At 40.5% G+C, this 21,988-nt stretch overlaps 1 protein-coding gene across 1 annotated transcript in view; it reads right to left on the bottom strand.

Moving 5' to 3' along the window:
- The window catches only part of Xpr1 (xenotropic and polytropic retrovirus receptor 1), a 155,273-nt gene extending 136,300 nt beyond the window's left edge, over window positions 1-18,973 (bottom strand). Inside the window, exon 1 of the mRNA XM_059281110.1 lies at window positions 18,730-18,973. Coding sequence (XP_059137093.1) covers window positions 18,730-18,798 — 69 coding nt within the window. The 5' untranslated portion in view covers window positions 18,799-18,973. The remainder of the gene's footprint in view (window positions 1-18,729) is intronic.
- Between the last annotated feature and the right edge of the window lie 3,015 nt (window positions 18,974-21,988).

Raw genomic sequence — 21,988 nt, 5'->3', positions numbered from 1 at the left:
GTTTTACCTTTATAGATAATGTTTCCTACAAACTTACCACTACATTTTGAGACCATCTCGTCAGAATACAGTTATTGTAGGTACCATTCAGAAAGGAAAACATTACCAACTAAACTGTGGCACGTGTAAGGTGTATCTCAATGTCGAAGATACTTGAATGTGGCACTGCCACTCTTGCTGTTGGTTTAGGAAACGTGTGGGAATAGAACTCCCATTTTTAAGAGTTTACTAAGTCATAGTTCTGGAGATGCAAAGTCAGGCACTGGCATCTGCTCAGTTGGGTGAAGACACTCTGGCTACATCAAAACATGGCAGATGGTATCATGTTGGAGCACACGTAACAGGCAAAGAGCACACGATGACACAGGAAGCCGAAGAGCAAGGCAGGGCCTGGCTTGGTCTTTTTCTAACAATGTTCTCACAAGAACTAACCTGAATCATATAAGAACTACATGAATCTCTCCCCGAGATGGCATCCTCAATGACCTAAACACCTTTAGAGGCCTCACCTTTAGAATCTCACATCTAAAACTTCATCCCACCACAGAAACCGAGCCTCTGGCACATGAATCTCTGCCACATCCCATGCACAGTAAATGAATCTAAATGCCCAGCTGTCATCAATTGGTTTCTAAGAAAATTTCTGACAGTGAAAAGGGGTAGTATTACGTAAAAATATTGAGTAACAACATGTAAATATATATGATGGAAAATAACAACTATAACCTTCTATATATAGGCCACTTTCAAATATTGTTACATCTAATTCTCACAACAATCTAGCAAGGTATACTTATATACCCAGACACTGTCTACACACTTTATACTTATCAATTCATTCCCTTCCATATAACCCTCCTAAAAAGACAATCTTGTTCTCTATAGTTTATGGATGAGAAAATTGTGACACAGATATGCACAATAACCTGCCCTATCTGAGCTAACACAATTTTATTTTAAGTGATGTCAAACATCAACATACTTTCTAAATCACTCTACTAAGAACCAAAATTTTCACTCCAGAGGCAGCAACAGGCAGATTTCTGTATGTTCCTGGCCAGCCTGGTCTACATAGTAAGTTCTGAGCCAGCCAAGGCTACATAGTGAGATCCTGTCCCAGAAATTTAAAAAACAAATGAATGAACAAAAACTATTAAAGGCCCTGGGTACAATGCAATCAAAACCTATAGAAAAAACTTTCTGTCCTTTCTAATAAATTCTCAATAGTAGAAAAGTTTGAGACATTCACCTAACAAAACATAAGCTTATCCTACACAGAGAAGATTAGTCAAAAGATGTATAGAATATGTAATTAGATGTAGCAATTCTTCTGTTTACTGACAGTTTTGTTACCTGCTATTAGAAAAATGGGAGAAAATATCAAAAACCTAGTGCTAAATATGAACTTACTGAGTAGCAAAAAAAGAAATGAAAAAGAAACTTCTCTAAATTAATCCCTGAAGCTCACTTATATGCAACAGAAGACAGACATGAAATGTCACCTGTGCTGTTCACTGCCTTCAATCTCTCTTCCTCTTCTAAATAATGTCTCCTTGTCAGAGCAGCAGATCTCACTGACATTTAGTCATTTTAAAAGAAGGTTAAAGTTTCCATGTGAAACCAGATTAACTTTTTCTTTCTCCCCTGACCCCCTTTGGTCACTTCTGGTTTTTGAGCTAAGACTGAATCTAGGTCCTTGCCCATGTTAGACAAACACTCTCACATCTCCAGCTGTCAACAAATCCAGTGATCAATTCTTTGTTCATTTTTCCCTTCAATATACTATATTAAATGCTGTCAAACAACCCAAATGTTTGATACTAATTTGAAGCAAATTACTAACACTAAATGAAAACACTTATTTTAACATAAATCCTGAAAGGTACCATCACTCTCAATTTGGGGAGTGGTATACTGGGGATTGAACAACAGAGTTCTGTTGTTATACATATATTCTACCAGCTATCATTCTCAGCCCCCAAAGTTTTAAATGATTCTCCTAGCCATTCCAAGTAATAGTACTAATATAGGTAATGGAGTAACTCTAACAAATAGTGAGTGTATATTCTAGAAATATGACAGGTTGACTATATACATGTGGTAGTTTGATGCAATTGGCCCCCATAAGCCCATAGGGAGTGGCACTATTAGGAGGTGTGCCTTTGTTGGAGTAGGTATGCCCTTGTTGGAAGGTATGTCACTGGGTGGGGGTGGGGGGTTTGAGGTCTCCAATGTTCAAGCTAAGCTATGCCTAGTAACACAGTTCACTTCCTGTTGCCTGCAGATTAAGATACAGAGCTCTCAGCTCCTTCTCCAACACCATGTCTGCCTGCATGCTGCCCTGTTCCACCATGGTGATAATGGACCAAACCTCTAAAACTGTAAGCCACCCCAATTAAATGTTTTCCTTTAAAAGAGTTGCCGTGGTCATGGTGTCTCTTCACAGCAATAGAAACCCTAAGTAACACAATATATTTATCTCTTTTCCCTCTCCAAGCTTTTAGGTATAAAGCTGTCAGGAAAAAATGGGGAAGGATATAGCAGGCAGCAGGTTTAATACACCTGCCCAAAACAGAGAGCAGGCAGAAGAATAAACTGGCTGACCACACAACACAGAAAATTTGAAATACCTTCAGAGTAGAACCTAACAGGAAGCAAGTCAATTCAAGTCTCTAAAGCCAGAACAGGCCAGGCACTGGAAGCATCATGTGGTTGAGAAGGCAAAGTTAAAGAAAAGGCTAAATATAGGAGTGGTTGAATAAAGTAGTTAACAGGTCTACTCCTGGCTTACCACAACATATATCCCACCAGACACTAACATCATTTAGACCAAGAAACTGAATTAAAGGAGAGAGGAAGGATTGGGATAGTTCCTGTAGACCAAGCAGAGGACAGAGGTGACAAGCATAGCCTGAAAATGAAGTGCATACACTAATGGCAGGATGCCAAGCTGATTTCTCCCCGTAACCCTCATAACTAAGAACATGCCTACTAAGAAAATATAACTAGAGGGACTGGGAACAGGCTCAGTGGGTAAAAGTGCTTGCTGGGCAAGCATGAAGACCTGAGTTCAAATTCCAAGCATCAATGTAAAAAGTGGGATGCAGTGACATGCACCTGTAATCCCAGAACTGTAGGAGGAAGAAACAGGAGAATCCTGGGCTTTACATGCTGCCAGAACAGCTCCAGGTTCACTGAGAGACCCTGTGTCTCAAGGGAATAAAGTGGAGAGTGATAGAGTAGGACGCTGATGTCCTCCTCTGACCCCTGAGTATACACGGGTACAAGCATCCACAGGCACATGTGCACATACAACACATAACACAGACACAGAGAGAGAGAGAGAGAGAGAGAGAGAGAGAGAGAGAGAGAGAGAGAGAGAGAGAGAGAAAACAATTGGAGGATAACTAGGATATTGCCTCTCTGTCTCTCTGTTCCAGTATCCGTTATTTAAACAATGGCATGTGAATAGGATGGTAATTACATAACAGCCTCATCAGAGCTCATTTGCATATATCACTCAAGAGTGATCTCTAAAGTCAAGCACTTACTATTTTATTTTAGATCAAGAATCCTCCTGTGAGTTTGCTTTAAGGTAGTTATCCATCTTTAATTCTTTAATTAAAGTATAGAGGCTATTGACTCTACACTAGAAAATGCTATTCTAGGTTAGTTTCACAAACAAAGCAGATTTACTCTTCTTACACGCCTATAGGAATTGTGAGAAAGAACAAAATTTTCATGAACCCAGTACATGAGCAACATTAGAAACTAAGTCTCCTAGTAAAGATGCTAACTGTAAAATTAATCACCAACACACTGAAATAACAAACTTATAAATCTCCTATTGTAACAAATGAATCTGTTCTTTTCATAAATGTTCTTTCCGTTTATGAAAATAACAAATATAATTAGTTTAATAATAAGAATCATCTCAGTGGTTTACAGAAAGTTGTATTCTTTTTTAATCAGAATATGTAGTCTGATTTCTAGAAATTCTACTTTCCACAGATTTAGTGGGGTCCAGATACTTACACTTCTGAGGTCTGTAAATTACTTTTTTTTTCTCTTGAAGCTCAAGAACACTTTTATTAGAGTTTAAAAGAAAAACACCCTTAAGCAGGCAAGCTGTGTATCTCAACAGCTACCCAGAGGAGGAAACTGGAGGAGAGAAGAATCAAAGCCATGCCACTTGACATGGAGGCACATAACCACATGGAGGTGAGGGAGCTTAAATTAAGGGAGTGTGAAAAGCCCATGAAGTTTTGGCCAGCAGCTGAAAGAAACAGACAGAACAAAAGAAAAGAGAAAGTTACATCTTTCTGAGTCAGAACTCAGAACTCATGCTGATTTGATTCAGCTTATAGGGACTGTTACTTTTAGTGTGTGTGGGGGGGGGGGGCTGGGGTGGAGTGAGGGTGCACAGTGCCCCAGTGTGCCAGTAGAGGTCAGAGAACAATTTCCACAAGACAGTTCCTTCCTTTCACTGTGTGGGTCCCAGGCATCAAACTCTGGTAATCAGGCTTGGCAGCAGGTACCTTTAAAGGATGAGCCTTCTCTCTAGACTGCGTTTCTGTTTTTACACACAGCCTGAGTGGCTCTAAAGCAAATAGTCATTGGACCAATCTTTGAGAAATGATCTCCAACACTTCAAAAATTAGACCTTGATTCAAGGCTGCTGGACAGCCATTGCCAACGACAAGCCTAGAATATTGGCCTCTGCTATCATGGATGCTAGGGAACCCAGAATCAGGGACAGAAAAAAGGTGTAAAGAAATAAAAGGACAAGTATACTATCATGTCATCTGCAAATAGGGAAAGCTTGACTTCTTCCTTTCCAATTTGTATCCCCTTAATCTCCTTATGTTGTCTTATTGCTCTGGCTAGAACTTCAAGTACTATATTGAATAAGTATGGGGAGAGCGGACAGCCTTGCCTCGTTCCTGATTTTAGTGGAATTGCTTTGAGTTTCTCTCCATTTAATTTGATGTTGGCTGTTGGCTTGCTGTAAATTGCCTTTATTATGTTTAGGTATGTTCCCTGTACTCCTGATCGCTCCAAGACCTTTATCATGAAGGGGTGTTGGATTTTGTCAAATGCCTTTTCAGCATCTAGTGAGATGATCATGTTTTTTTCTTTGAGTTTGTGGAGGAGATTGGAATGGGGGACGGGCTGGGGGGAAGGTGAGGGGGGCGGGAGGGGGGAGAACAAGGGAATCTGTGCCTGTATGTAGAACTTAATTGTATTGCAAAATAAAAATTAAAAAAAAAATGTTAATATTGATTTGAATATTAGTGTACATGTATCAAACATCACCTCATCCTCTATAAATATATATAATTTAAAGTATGCGTTTAAAAGAATAGAATAAAAAATAAAAAACTTTAAAAAAAAAAAAAAGAAATAAAAGGAATCTAAACTAGGATACTCAGTCCTTGTCATGGCCATGAATAATAAAAGTTTGAGCTTTGCAGTAGCCACTAGCCACATGTTGCTATTAAAATTTTAATTAGCTACAATTAAATATTGAGTTCTGCAGTCTCATGAACCACATTTCAAGGACTCGTCATATGTACTCATGGCCACACACTGGACTACATAGATACAGAACATTTCCTCTATCACTCAAAGTCCTACTGCATAGTGCTGTGTTGCAGTTTACCTATCAAGATAATTGTCAATGCTGCTTTCCCTAGAACCAAATAATGCCTTCCAGTGATAAAACCTATAGCAGTCAAGTGTCTGCCCCGGCTTGGTAATAAGTAATACATTATCACTACCTATAATATACAGATCAGATGTTTTGCCTACAGCATCACAATTACTGAGAAAGCCTGTTCTACAGGTAGAATCTAAGATTCAAAAAGGGGTTATAACTATTAAATAATAAAGCCAGATTTCAAATTAATCTCTTAAAATCCAACTAGGCAGAGGCCAAGGATGTAGTTCAGTGGTAGAATGCCTGCATAACATACACAAGGCCCCAAGTTCAAGTCCTAGTACTGGAAAAAACAAAGCTGTGAACAAAACATTCATATATCAGTATAGATATTTATTAGCATTGCCTTTTTTAAACATTCTTTAACATTTATGCGAGTGTGAGTGCATGCGCATATGTGCTGCGGCATTAACATTATCTTAAAAAGAAAAAGAAAATACATTAGGGAAGATCAACACTAAAGGGGAAAGGACATCTCAAAACAGTAACAATGGCAGCATATCCAGGCATATTTCAGTAAAAAAGATATCACACAAAGAATTTGATTCATCCAAACAGTGTAAGACCTTGGCCTTGTAGAATGAAATGAGTACATCATTAACTGTAGCCTTCTAATCACATGCTCAGCCAGTCTCAAAATTTATCTCCTCTCAATAGGTTGGTGGAGAGAACAGACAAACAATTTGATGACAAGGAAAACCTGCTTTAGTCTAGAATGTGGATGCTAAGTGCATTTCCCATAGTAATAAACAATTTGGCACATGGGTATTTAAACATCGCTCCTTTGTGAACTTACAAAATTCAGCCAACCACTTAATTGTATACAATAGGCCAAGCCCCATCAATCTAGGGTCATGAAAAGATCAAATTCAGATCGGAACTTGGGACACAGTGAATTCACCAAAGTAAAGACATTCTGTGAAACTTCTTGGCAACCAGTAAAATGGTGTTCCCAAGCAAGGCACTGACCTCAAATGACACCTTTTATTCAAATTCCAGCAGCATTTATTAGTCCCTGTAGCAAATGCCCTGAGAGTCCTAACTTCCAAATATCTCAAAAACCAATTCTTCCTTTTCAATTCTTTTCCTACTCAGCAGAACCACTGCACAGAAAACATACCAGTGATAACACAACCGAATTTGAATGAGAGCAAGGGAATGGGGTACATGAAAGAGTTGGAGGGAGGAAAGAGAAGGGGGAAAATGACATAATTGTATTATAATCTCAAAAAATTAAAAATAAAAGAATCTGGACTAAGACAAATTTGAGTTCATAATCTTAGTTCATCCTAAACTAACCATGCAACCTTGGACAACTACTAAAATATAAGATTATGTTTCTTCAAAAATAGGATAAATACCTATATGCCAATAGGCCTGTTGTAAAGATCACATAAGAAACTTCATTCAACGAGTATATAAGTAGTTAAATGTGACAGACAGTGAGCGAGACGCTAGATGGAAAATATCTACTACCTGCTTGACACCCAATAAGCATCTGGCAAATGTTACATTATAACGTCAAATCTAAAAAGCCACTAACAGCAGCACACATCATTGTTTTATATACTTCTAAGACTGAAACACCATGTCAAACTGAAAAATGATATAGCATTAATTTTAACACACCCCAATTTTATTTAAAATGTGGACTACATATAAAACTGATTAAATAAAACACTGATTCAAACCTTCATAATTTTTTACTATACTATCTGTTTTTCCTGTCTTTGATCATAATTTGTCTAAAGCATCATGTAAGATACAAATTACACACACACACACACACACACACACACACCACGTTGTGTCATCTCTTTAAAATCTTTTATGGACCAAGGATGGTAATACATGCCTATAATCATAGCACTTAGGAGGCTGAGGCAGGAGGATGGCAACTCTGAGGAGAGTCTGAGCTACATACTGAGATCCTGTCAATAAGTAAATAAATATTTACAATTCATACCCAGGAATATATCTTAACTTCACAGTGTTCCGGGCCTTTTAACCCCTCCCAGATCCTTTCCAAGTTCACGCTATAGACCGTCCAATGCTCTACTAAAATCGAATCCCATTAGGTACATCTGGAAACTCCTACCTATGCCATTCTTCAATCCATTCTTTCTGCCTATGCTGCCTCTAGCGTCCTTTCCCTTCTTACCTGTATGATAAAACTGTATTCACTCTCTTGTATCCTACTAAAATAACACCACTGTAGATCTAATGTAAAACCTTTGCTCTCTAGGGCAAAATCAATTGGCCACTCTTTTGTAATAAACTCTGTGTGTGTGTGTGTGTGTGTGTGTGTGTGTGTGTGTGTGTGTGTAAAATATATATAAATTAGAAGACCATGTAAGTTACAAATTACTCAAAGGTGAAAACTAGTGCTCACTGCCTTTACCCCCCGCACCTTGCATAACGCCCACTGTGGCTCACCATGTTAGGAACCTAGTCTCTAAAATAAGACACACCTGCTTTTGCTTTCTAGCTCTAAGCACTTTCCAGCTATGCAACCCTGGCCAATGTACTCATCCTAAAATTCAATGTTTTCTCCTAACAGGAATAATACCATACTTTGGATAGTGAAGATTAAAGTGCACACCAGAGCCCTCAATAAACATTAGCTGTGGTTATTATCATCATTATTGTTGTTTTAAAAAGAAGAGGGGCACTCATGAATAATGAATATGTTTAATACACACTCTAATATCCTCTAGACCAGTGGTTCTCAACCTTCCTAATGTTGCAACCCTTTAATATAGTTCCTTATGGTGTGGTGACCCCCCAAATCATAAAATTATTTTGTTGCTACCTCATAACTGTAATTTTGCTACTGTTATGAATTGTAATGTAAACTGTTTCTGAAGATAGAGGTTTGCCAAAGGGGTTGCAAACCACAGGTTGAGAACCACTGCTCTAAACACACTGCCCTGACTTTGGCTTCGCAACTTGGGAAGGTAGGAAATGTAGTCTCCATGTAACCTTTGCTACAAAACAAATAGAGGAATGTTACAGAGGAATAGGCTATTCATTTCTTAACCTTCCCGAGTCGTTCTTTCATTTCTACCTGACCCTGCAAGCCTTGCTATAATCACTCAATCCTATCTCCTAATTCAAATGGCTTTCTACCTATAATTATACCTTATAAATGGGGGCAATGGTTAATTTTATGTAGGTAAGTAAACAACAGTATCATTAATATCTGAGTCTCATCATTTACTGTGTATTTTAATTAGCATACAGAAAAAAACATTTTAGGCTGTTAATGCGATCTAATAGATTAGATTCAGATAAATGTATTAGCACAGAACATCTATTAATTTGAACAAAGAAAATTCATCCTTGAAATTTTAAGGCAAAACAACAACAAAAGGCAATATTTATATGGCTGGGCTAAAACTCAGCAGCCAGCTGTAAGGCTGCCCAGGCAGTGTGTGACCTGTATGTCTTCAATTTAGCCATTGAAAAACCAAGGTATTGAGAAGCTCTTTTCCAATTCTAAAGCTAACTTTAAAACAAACTATTGTTTTTATTATAAAACTGCAAAGAACTAATATTAAGCAGTCATTAGAAGCTCACTTAAGCCACCTGGATCCATTTAAGAATGCATTTGTGATTCTCACTTCAATTAAAAAGCAAAAGAGGGCTGGAGAGATGGCTCAGAGGTTAAGAGCACCGACTGCTCTTCCAGAGGTCCTGAGTTCAATTCCCAGCAACCACATGATGGCTCACCGCTATCTGTAATGGGATCTGGTGCCCTCTTCTGGTGTGTAGGCACACATGCAGGCAGAACAGTGCATACATAATAAATAAATCTTTAAAAAAAAAAAAAAAAAAAAAAGCAAAAGAATACCTTGACACTGGCTAGCCAAAATAAATGAATTTACAAAACGACCATCACAACTAATTTATTTCACAACTACATCATCATTTATGCCTGGCTTCCTTAGTGTATACTAAAAAAGCTAAGAACAATTCATCAGAACAAATACTATAGACGTTTGAAATATTAGCTCAAATGAACACAGCCATTTCCTAGAAAAACCCACATCTGACATCTGACAGATAAAGCTTGAGGCTCCATCTCCCTAATATAAACACTGCTAACCAAGCACTACATAATATCCTTGAGCTCTTTGAAAAAAAAAAAGAACTTTAATATATCCCTCTTACTATATGCCAGGCATTGTTCTAAGAACTTTTTGTTACAACTCATTTAATCCTCAACAACTAGGCATGTTGCACATATCTGCAATCCCAGGATTTTTTTCAGGAGGCTGAAACCAGAGTATCAAAAGTTCAAAGCCAGCTACAACTGTAGTTCAGTAGTACCGTGATTACCTAACATGTTAAGATCAGCCTCATTACATAGTGAGACTGTCTCAATGACTTTGGAAATGTCAATTGAACAAATAAACTTTGGAAATGACAATTTTCATAACAGTCCTACAGAATTATACTATCATCATTGCTAATTGACACAAAAGGAAACCAAAGCACAAACATGTCAAGTGACATGGGCTGGGGAGATGGCTCAGCAGGTAAAAAACCATACAAGCTTGCCATACAAGCCTGATGGCAAGCTCCATCCTCAGGACCCAAAGTAGAAAGAGGCACTCAACTCCTCAAAGTTGTCCTCTGAGCTCCTCAAGTGTGCACTCACCACACACACACACATGAATTTATTAAGAAAAAGTAATTGACAAGTAATTTGCCTGAATCCACTAAGCTAGTAAGCCGGCAAGCTTTGATCTGAACCTCCACAGTCTGACTTTAGAGACTGTTCTCTGCATTAACATACAAAGCTAATAAAATAAATCAGGGTAATGGTTAGCTCAGCCACTGATCAGGCCAAATGACCTTCACCATTTAATCTCTATGATTCCATTCTCACTTGAACAAAAAATTAGAAGTGAACTAAAAAACCCTGAACGTTCCTTACAGGTTAACATTCTAGGACGTAAACCTTGAAGCCAACCGCCACAACTGAGGCAAGTCAATAGCAATCTCCTCTTTTTACCACAACTCATTCCCTTTTTCATACACTCATCTTCATTAGGTCCTTTGTTAGCTGTTCATTCATAATGTCAGGATCACTTTGAGGAAACAGAAATTAACAGAGGTGAATTCTGTCCTACGAAGGACTCCCCTGCTTTCCAAACCCAGCAGACAGAAAAGACCAGTCATTGCTTCCATGCTACATAACAGATGCTACAGAAACAGGTCAATGGTACTGAAGAAGAGGTCAGGAGAGGCCTCTTAGTATCTCATCTGTGCTACCTGTAACTAGGAGCAGCAACACAGTCATTCACAGGCTCAGTCTCCCCATCCTGAGACAGCAGTAACTGCCTACCTACACTGCCTGCTCTTAAGAGAAATGTCTTTCAAAGTGTTACTACAATGTGTGACATAAGTCCTCAAATACATAAACAGACAAACAAACAACCAACAGCTGCTGGGGTTATCACCATTTACCACCACCACTGTTGCTATTTACACTCCCTCACAAAAACAAGAGCTCCACAGGATGGGACTTAACTTCAATTCTAGCTCTACTGACGGAATAGGTGACATCCAGGGAAGCCAAATTTCTTTCTCTATGGCCCTTCACTGTGTGGCAGACACCAGGAAATCCTCACCCTACAGAGTCCTTTATCCTCTCATGTGCTTTGTAAAAACAGAACACTTTTCTTTTCAGGCCATCTCTTAACTTCCTAAAATAAGTCCTGTGCTCAAAGGAGGTACTTCTGAGCCAATTATGATGGCACATGCCTTAATCCCTGCACTAGGGAGACACTCCTGAAGCAGAGGCAGGAGGATCTCTGTGAGTTTGAGGTCAGCCAGGGCTACAGGTCGAGACCCTGTGTTAAAAAAAAAAAAATCTTCATAATGCTACCACTCATTTGCTTTTTTCCTTCTCCCACAGGTACACAAGATAGTTTCAGGTGCTGTATTAAATGTCAGGTTATACTCCTAGTGGCTAGTAAAAGGTGTGCTTGTATATTGCATATTAGACCTCAGTTTGAGGTTCTAATACAGTACATCAATAGACATTGACATCCTCTATAATTTTAAGAGTTTCAACATGTCCTGGGATTTAAAAAGCTTGAAAACAATTGCTCTAGGGCATAAAAAAAAAAAAAAACCCTCCATACCGCACACTTTATATCTGGAGCTAGAGCTATAGTTCAATGGAGAAGAGTGCTTGCCTAGCACCAGTGAAAAGCCTTGGGTTCACTCTCTAGTAAGGCATAAACTGGAAGTGGTAACTCATACCTATAATCCCATCACTTGAGAGGTAAAGGCAAGAGGATCAAGTCATCCTTGACTACATAGGGAGTTTAAGGCCAGCCTGGCATACATGAAATCCTTTCTGGAAAGGGGGAGGGGAAGAGGATGGAAAGATAGGGAGAGGGGTATGGGTGGAGAAGTGGGGTGCAAGAAGAGGGATTGAGACTGAACTTCCCCACTTTCCTCTGTGATTGCATGCCACCTTTCTATCTTCAAATGACCAATTGTTGGGTGGAGGACTGGGGCCTTGGCTCAGTAGATACAGAGCTCACTCACTGCACAATCATGAAGACCTGTGTTTGGATCCTAAACATCCATGTAAAAGCATGCATGGTATGGCAACATGCATCTGTCTCCAGGACAGGAGCAATATAAGCAGGTGGATCCTTGAGGCTTTCTGGCCAGGCAGTCTAGTCAAATCCACAAGGTCCAGGTATAGTGAGTGATCTATCTTCAAAAACTAAGGAGGAGCTGGGTGTCATGGCGCACACCTTTAATCCTAGCACTCAGGGCAAGGGCAAGCAGATCTCTTGTGAGTCTGAGGCCAGCCTGTTCTACATGGTGAGTTCCAGTACATGTTCCAGGGTCATGTAGATAGACTGTTTAAATAAATAAATAAACAAACAAACAAACAAACAAATGAATAAGGTGGGGCCAGGCTTTAATCTCAGCACTCAGGAAAGCAGAGGCAGATGGATCTCTGTGAGTTCTAGACCAGCTAAAGCCATATTTTGAGACTGTCTCAATAATAAGATGGAAAGCAACAGAAGATACCTGATGCCAACCTCTGGCTTCTAAACACAAATGCACGTAAGTGGGTACATACCTGTACACAGAAGTGCACATGCATGCACGCACGCACGCACGCATGCACGCACGCACGCACAAACCAGCAAGCAGTAATTTGTTCACTATTTATAAATACTCAATGACAGAGCTGCACGTTAGGACTTATTTAGCTCCTTATTTCTGACCTAAGTTCTTTATTATAGTATAGGCCTCCTTCAATAATAAGGCTTTTTTTTTTTTTTTTTTTTTTTTGGTTTTTTGAGACAGGGTTTCTCTGTGTAGCTTTGCACCTTTCCCTGGAACTCACTTGGTAGCCCAGGCTGGCCTCGAACTCACAGAGATCCGCCTGGCTCTGCCTCCCGAGTGCTGGGATTAAAGGCGTGCGCCACCACCGCCCGGCAATAATAAGGCTTTTTAAAAAACCTTTCCTGTATGAGTATTTTTGATCAAATAATTTATCCCAGGAATTCAAAGGGCTAGTTCAAGGCTCAAGACTGCTTTAATTTTGAACTTAATTACGATGGATACAAACTGAAAACTGGACTTATCAAGGCACACTTGAGATGTAAGTTAATTGTGGATGCCAGAGGATGTAAACTCTGACTTCAAAGGGTTTCTTATTAATTGTGAGCTATTTTGGTGAAGTTTTTGTCAGATCTAACACAGTATTGCTACTGTACCTGTAGTCTGGCTAAAGGCTATTTCTAGATGTGTCAGCTGTCACTGCCATGCTGTTCACTGTGCTTACATTACTGGTATTACTGTTACAGCATCTCTAATTGGGCTGACCGAGTCAAATTTACACAGCACTCATTTACCTAGGCACCCATAACTGCACTAACCGCTACCCGCTGACAGTGAACAAAGAAGGGAGCAATCACTGGAACCCTGACTCCCTCAGAATGTTAACACTTGTGGGTAGCCTCCTTGGAAAATGCTACACAACCCATTTACTAAACATTTGGAAAATGATATTTCTTCCTTCTCATATGCATAAAATTAACAAAACTAACAGTTTTAACACTATCTTCTCTTACTCCATGGAGTTTGGGGTACACTGTTTGGGGGCCTAAAATTCACATGTACCTGAAACCCCCAGCTAGTATAACTTGGTCTCTCAAATGTTTTCCGAATGAGGACTGAAGCCAGGACTAGTTTTCCATGGTCACTCCAGGTCAAATAAGATTCTTAGGTTCTTATGATCTGGGCCTTCACCCAAAAGCTGATCCAAAGCCAACCTCAGGGATGGATGGACAAGTATAATCTTACCAGGATACTCACCCTAGCATACTTTACAGAGACAATAAAGAACAGTTATACTTCCTGTCTCTACTTTTATTCACTCATTTAAATCATATTTGTAAATGTCAGGCATCTAACAACCACTAACCATCACATGCAAGCATTATTTAAAATACACTACACTACTTTTATTTGCAGAAGTCCCGTAAAGAAAAAGTGTGGTTTGTGCCCCATCGGGTGGCCAAACTGGAAATTTCAAACAAGTTCCAGCAAGGCAAGTGAACCCTAACTAATCAACATAATACCATTGAGACACTGAAGCCTGCAACACAAGTTTTCCCACGGGAGGGTTCTATAAATGAAAATCATAACAACACCACAGCAATGCTTCCTTCTACCTGACATTAAGGGAAGTGCAGTTCATGCAGTACGTCTTCCAGATCATGCAAAAGAAAATTAGTTCATGGCCATTGCTTTCTGTTTATTTAAGTTAAACAAAAGTCTCATGCTGGAGATGTAGTTCAGTGGTAGAGTGGCTTGCTTAGCATGCCCAAAGGCCTGGGTTCAATCCCCAGCAACGGAAACAAAAGGTTTCACTGAGTTTTCTAGTCACAACAAACTCTCAATTAAAAACATTTTTTTAATTTATTAATTTTTTGGCTTATTTATTTATTTGGGGGGTTTTGTTTTTGTTTTGTTTTTAAGACAGGGTCTCACTATGTAGCTCTGTCTGTCCTGGAACTCACCACGTAGACCAGGCTGACCTCAACTCACAAAAATCCTCCTGCCTCTGACTCCCAAGTGCCGAGATTAAGGGTGTACATTACTATGTCTGGCTTTTCATTAAGTTTTTTTAAAAGATAATTTTTTTAACATTAATTTTATATTAGGATTTAAAATAGCTCCTTAAATTCTCTCTTCATAAGCATAATTAAACCATAACAAAACACAGAAATTTAGAGTTGAATGGGTGCTTAGATTATATGAGGCTTACTTAGAAACCAAAGTTCAGCTCTCCAATACTACATACAGATGAACAACCTGAAACCCCAGAAGGAGGAAGTGATTTCATCAGGGTCACACAGCTAATGTGACCTGGTTCCTAATATGAAAACATACAGTGCTCAAGAAACTAGCCGTGTGTGTGTGTGTGTGTGTGTGTGTGTGTGTGTGTGTGTGTGTGTGAGAGAGAGAGAGAGAGAGAGAGAGAGAGAGAGAGAGAGAGAGAGAGAGAGAGAGTCTCCACACATTTATATGATGCCAAGTGGATTAACCTTTCTAGATCTGAGTTTCTTTGCTTGAAAAAGCAAGGAAGTAGATAATCTTTAAAATTCTCTTTCAATTCCTAAACTTTGGAGAGCTCATTGTTTTAGTACCTTATGCTTACTACAATATACACTGAAAAAAGTCATTCTTGGTTCCTGAGAAACCAAAGCATAAGACTCTAGGGTGAAAAAAAATCATGTCAGCAATCAAAGGCGTCAAATATTTGCCTCTTTTGTTAATATTCTGTAAAACATTATCTGCTCATACTAGTCTATTTGGATGAAACTGGTCTGAATTAATTTCAATTAACCTATTACAGACCTCTAAAATATACAACCATTGATTCTAAATTTTTTGAAAGGATTGTTACAACACTTATTGAGGTTCCATTTTCCACCCTGAGATTTGTATTCAGGTTATTAGAAACAAAGATAGTTTCTGACATTTGTATTTATTCTTGGTAAAATTGTTTATAAACATCAACTAGATGTCCTGTATATGGTCTTTCCTTGCCTCTCTATTCTTTTGTGCTTATTCTGACTATGAATGCCACAATTTTTTAGTTAAAGACTAATAATTTTCAGGATGTTGATGTGATACTATCATTAATAATTTTAGCAATTCAAGAAATTAAAAGTTAAACCAAACACTTAGGAAATAGAATAGGTCTTAAAAGGCTCTGGTCCTGTATGTGTTTGTTTTATTTATTTATTTTTTATGGAAACAAGAAGAGCACAAACATTCTTTCCAGGGCCTCACAGCTCACATACACAAGAACTAGCACTTAACGATGCTGCCATGTATCCATAATACTACATATAATTAAATATTACATAGAACTAGAGATGTAAACACAATGTTCAGCTTCTAGCTAAAGCTCCACCTAACTCAAGTAATAACTAATAAACTGACATAAACAAAGAAACTGAACAGTTCATGTTGGTTCAGGGCACTAGAAGGCAGCCTAGGCTTAAATTAAGGGTAATACATCAAAATTTCATCACCAGTGCTTGAAAAACAAATCCAAGTGTCTGCTCTGCTAACTGTTTTGTAGAGCATCATTTTCAACTACACGAAAATACATATTACAAGCAAAGATCCCAGGCAAAAGCTAACTTTTTAATATAGATACCTTTTTTCCCTGACCTTCTTTTTTTTTGAGACAGAGTCTCTTCCCTGGTATTTTTAAGTAGCTAACATTCTGACCTTAAAAATTCTTACTCACATCTTTATGCTATTTTTAAAGGAATAGCACCAAATCTTTAGAAATAATACACAACACAAAGACTACACTCCCATGCAAATGTCTTTAATGGTTCCAACTCACAAAGAAAAAAGCCCCTTCTTTTTCATCTTGCCTAAGGAACAATGAATTTACCAAGAATAGGAGTTGCATAGTAGGGAATCTCTCTATAGATTTGATTTCCACTAGCCACAATAAATGAATTTTTCAAAAAGTAATTTATAATTGGTCTGAGAAAGATAATGCAGTCACTCAGAAGCATAGGAATTCTGTCCCTCTGTGACCAATCTAGAGTATCCATTTAGAAATAATAGTAACCAAATAGACTATGTAAATTGAGGGGTCCCACAGTCACTGTGGTTACTCCAGCCACAAAGCTGACATTACAAATCAAGGGTTAATTGCATTTTTAAACTAAATCATATGCTTCTCCTTCTAGTCCAAGATCTTCCAAGTTAATTCTATGAAACAGTCCAATGTTGAAATACTTAACACGAATCACAGGATCCATCCAGCCACTGCTACTCTGACCAGAAATCAAGCATTGCATACTATGTAATAATAAGATGTGCTTCGGCACGCTCCAGTCCTAGCCTCTCTGAAGACCTGGCAGTGGTGCTGAAAGTGCTGGGAGGAAGATGAAAACCCAAGGCCCTTCTTTCAATGAAACCCACCATCTGGATTCTAGCCAAGGTTTTAAAACTGACTGAATGTTATTACAAACAATAAATCAACACTCTACAGCCTGAAATGTTAGAACCTTTTCTTACAGAATGTGGCTAAAGAACACCACAAGGAAACTGACCAGAAAGTATTAGTAATAAGCCATTCATTTCTAGCATTAAATACAGCATACTATAAATAAACTTATTTTACAATCTTCAAGATTGTTTCACCTAACTACACCCTCCCCCCCCCCCCCCCGGTCTTCAGTTATTACATTGGCTACATGAGTAAATGAACTTACTGCTGTTGCCTAACCACCCTATCACTAAATTTATATAAAGTTAAAAAGGGATCCAAAGTATTTTAATTCATAAAACCTAGCCAGTGTGTGTGTATGTGTGCTCCTATTGATTTTTATACTCTTTGTTCCTGCTCATACCATAGATGTGAATTCCTGGAGGTTACAGATCTGGCTGTCTTTCTCTACGCAAGAGCTGAGCTACTAGCTTTTGAGAATAACCTATTGCAAGCTTAAAACCCTTCAGGTAGCCTACCTTCTAAATACATAAGTGGTTTTCACTGTCTTTACTATTCCCAATATTGATTCAAGGTTCCTTACACTATCTATTAAATACCCTCCCTCCAAAAGCTGTGGAAGAAGAAACTGAGAGGAAAGGAGGAACTAGACTCGTGTAATACACAAGTAAGGTACAGTATTTACATTACAGTGATTTTCTCCCTAACAAAAACTTAGCAGAAAATCTGAAATTTTAAATAATCCTCTTGCCAATCCTTCCTCTTCCCTCCATTCCAAAACCTGAGAAGAGTGAAAATCCAAAGATGTGGTTACTCTGTATAGTTCGTGCAATCAGTACAAAGACTAGACAACCGTCTCCTTATCAAAACAGAACTACTGGGTTCAACGCGTTTGGAAACTATAACCACTGCATTAGGTGACAGACATTTCACTAAGTTTCAATCCTGTTACAAAGCCTTTGTCAACAGTGGGCAAGTGGGGGTAAAGCCGACGACCGGCTCGGTGGCATGAAGGCAATCGCTGGAGGGGCTTATCTTGCAAGAGCACGATTCCTCGGCGAGAGGTGAGCGGCGGGGAGCACCTAACCTTGGCGAGGGGGTAATCTTCCGCGGTGGGGACCTGAGGTCAGGGTGAGAGGGGAGGGGGTGGCGCCGAACCGCCGCGACCCCGGGCCGCCGGCACACCTGCGGCTCAGCCTCCCACCACCACCATTCCCCAGCCCCAGCCCGGCTGTGCCCTTCCTCTCGCCGCCGCCTGCCGCCTGCATATCCGTTACCCCGGCGGCAGAGGGCTGCGGGGGAGGGGAAAGGACGGCCTGGCCGCCGGGGGCCAGAAGCGCCGGGGATGCCGCAGTGGCTCCCCGCGGCGGTGGGTCAAAGTCCGCCCCGGCCGGGGAGCTCAAGGCGGCGGCGGAGGTCGCGGCTGGGGAGATGGCAGCCCCTCCGAGCCCGCCCCAACCCCGGCCGCCGCGGGTACCTCATACTGGATGTACTGCTTCCTCCACTCGGGAGTGATGTGCGCGGAGAGGTGCTCGGCGAACTTCATCCTGCCGTGTCCCCCTCACTCCCACCCGGCTCCGGCAGCTACAGGCGGCGGCGGCGGCAACAGCGACTCCGACTCCTCCCCACATGGGCCCCGGCGCTGCGCGGAGCTGCGCTTCTCTCCTCCTCCGCCGCCGCCGAGGTCTCCTCAGAGCCGCCCTCCCGCCATCTTCCTCCTCCTCTCCATAGCCCCGCCCCGCCCCGCCCTCTAGACGTCATCGCCATGGTAACCGCCTACGCCGCTCGGAGGGAGGGGGCGGGGTATGGGGCGGGGCCTCGGGGGGCTTTCCTCCATGCTCCGCCTCTTTGGGCCGGACGTGGTGAAGGCACCTCCCCTGACCTCTTCCGCCTGTCTCCTGTCTTCCTACAGCTGCCTTCTGCTTTCTACAGCCTGCCTGGGAAGCAGAGCTGTTGTTATTTCAATTAATATTAGTACTGGAGCAACAATAATCCACACAAGACGCTTATATTTGCAGAGAACTGTGCAAATATTTTTTTTTCCATTTTAATATTGATTCTTCATAAAACCCTTAAAGATGAATCAGCACTAATCCAAATTGAATAGTTGAAACAGTTAAGAGCCAAATGTATTTAAAGGAACTTTACTTGCACGCTCTAGGTGCTCAATAAATGCTTGTTGAACTCAGTTTAAAATGTCAGTGCCAAAAAAATTGGGCTGTTTCTGTCTTTCAATGTAATTGTCTAGTTAGTCCTGGAGCTACCAGAAAGGCCCGAGCACCTGGATACAAACCAGGACTGAAACTAGTCTGTGATCCAGCTGACCGGGACTGGGGGCAAGGGTTGAGAGGAGAAACAACGCTGGGAAGAAAAAGAATCCTATTTGCATCCAGCCTCTGGTGAGACAGTCCTGAATCCAGGCTAAACCTCTAAGAAGATACCACCTGCAGAGCAAAGTACCACGTTCAGTGTGAGAGTGACTGCCCTGGAGGACTTATTTGAGGCAAAAGTCCAGGTCCCAGCCTGGGTGGAGGAGCCCTGGATAACATAGTAGCTGACATTTTTTTTTTAAGCACGTCTGTCCTAGCCCCTATACCAAGCACTGTTCTAAACCCCTTATATGTATTTTGTCCTTTAATTCTCACAACTTTGATGAGATTCGAAGACTTGCTAGGGAAGTATTGTACCTGGGACAATAATAGATCTCTGCTGTTGGCTTCCCAACACACACACACACACACACACACACACACACACACACACACACACCATATTTTTTTTCTTCTTCCCTTCCACCTAATCCCGGCCAGTAGTGTTCTATAAATGTTTCTTCAAGAGAAAGATAGGGCATGTGGCTTGATGAAAAAAAGCCTAAGTCTTTCTGGCAAACTTTTGTACAAACGCCTCAACCTCTAGTGAAGGGTTAATCAGGGGGCCTGAGAGATGGCTCAGCAATTAAGGGCAGTCCTGAATTTGATCCCTAGCATCCACGTCAAAGAGCTCACAACCACCTGTAACTCCAGCTCCGAGGATGTCTGTGGCACCTGAGGGCACCTGTACTCATGTGCATGTACCCACACATATATGCATAACTAAAGATAATAAAAATAGATTGTTTTTAAAAAGAAAGAAAGGATAATCAAGGCCAAAGAGAAGGAAAGGAGGAGATGGAGGACTCATCTTCAGCCTGGTACTCCTCTGCTCCCTTCTCTCCCCCTCCCCCCCCCCCCTGCTTCTAAAACAGTATGAAACCAGGAGGAAAACCCAGGCAAAAGGGAACATTATACATTGGGTGTACTGCTCCCACAGCACAGCCCTCCCATGCCTTAATTGTATATAAGATTCAGGAACTGTGGTCCGGTTGAGGGAAAAATGAAATTCTTAGCACCAGCTCTAAAACCAATAATTCTTAGTTTTTCTCCAGGCTGACTCAAAGCCCAGCTGCCCAGTCAGACACAAAGTCTTTATTTATCCACACAAGTAGGTAAGAAAAAAAAATTGAGACAGGGTCTCATTATGTAGCCCTGGCTGGCCTGGAATTCTCTATGCAGACCAGGCTAGTCTACAGCTCAACAGAAATCCTCCCCTACTTCTGCTTCCTGGGTGCTGGGATTAAAGGCGCACACTATCATGCGCAGCAGAAATTTCTTTATTTCTAGCATTATTACAAATGTTTTATCAGATATTTGAATGGTGTTTACTGAACACTTACTCTCTGTAGTGTGTAAAGCCAAGTGTTTTAAAGATACTATGCATGGTTTGCTCTGAACCACAAGGCCCCTCTGTCTAAGACTTCCCTTTGTGAACATAATCTCTATTTAACAAAACCCTGGTGAGCATTAAAATATTCCAGGCATGCCCTTTGGGAATGAAGGACAGTTCAAAACTGTCTTTTCCTTGAAGGAAATCACAGTCTAGTCAAAGTGACGAACAGACAGACTAATAGCCTACAATGTGATCTATGCTGTGAGTAAGGTTTAATAGGGAAACAAATATCTAGCTGAGGAAAAAGTAAAAAACAGTGTCCTGGAGATGATTTTGAAATCCAGTCTCAGACAATGATATGACAAGCAAAAAGGAACACCTCAAAGACCTCAAGGGCATATAGCAAGATGCCAGGATTGCTAAAGAGTGACTCAATGTTATCTGACCCAAATATCCTCCAGAAGGCTGAAATTGTCTGCTTGGTACCCCCTCCTCCCTGGTCTGGTCTCCATTCACTATACTGCCATTAGTAGTTGATCAGACCATGAGCTCTTTGAGGATAAATTGCTCATTTTTCCTATCTTCTAAGATTGAGCACAGTGCCTGGCACTTGGGCTTTGAAAAGGAAAGAAAGTAGGAAAGGAAAGAAGGGAGAGATAAAGGAAGGATGAAGAGAAGGCCACAGAGGTGGAGACAGAAAAGCAAAACAGGCCAGACCATCTGAAAGAAATCTCAGGAAATGAAGTTAAGTTGGAACAAGATGGTAAAGCAATTGTGGTAGTTTGAATGTAATTGGCCCTCATAATCTCACAGGGAGTAGTACTATTAGGAGGTGTGGCTTTGTTGGAGTGGGTATGGCCTTGTTGGAGGAAGTGTGTCACTGTGGAGGTGGGCTTTGAGGTTTCCTATGCTCAGGATACCGCCCAGTGTCTCAGTCAATTTCCTGTTGCCTGCAAGATGTAGGGTTCTCAGCTACTTCTCCAGCACCATATGTGTCTGCACATTGCCACACCATGATGATAATGGATTGA

This window comes from Peromyscus eremicus, chromosome 15 (genome assembly GCF_949786415.1).
Source record: "Peromyscus eremicus chromosome 15, PerEre_H2_v1, whole genome shotgun sequence".
Lineage (NCBI taxonomy): Eukaryota > Metazoa > Chordata > Mammalia > Rodentia > Cricetidae > Peromyscus > Peromyscus eremicus.
Note: the sequence above shows the minus strand (reverse complement) of the source record. Positions and strands in the feature narration are given on the sequence as shown.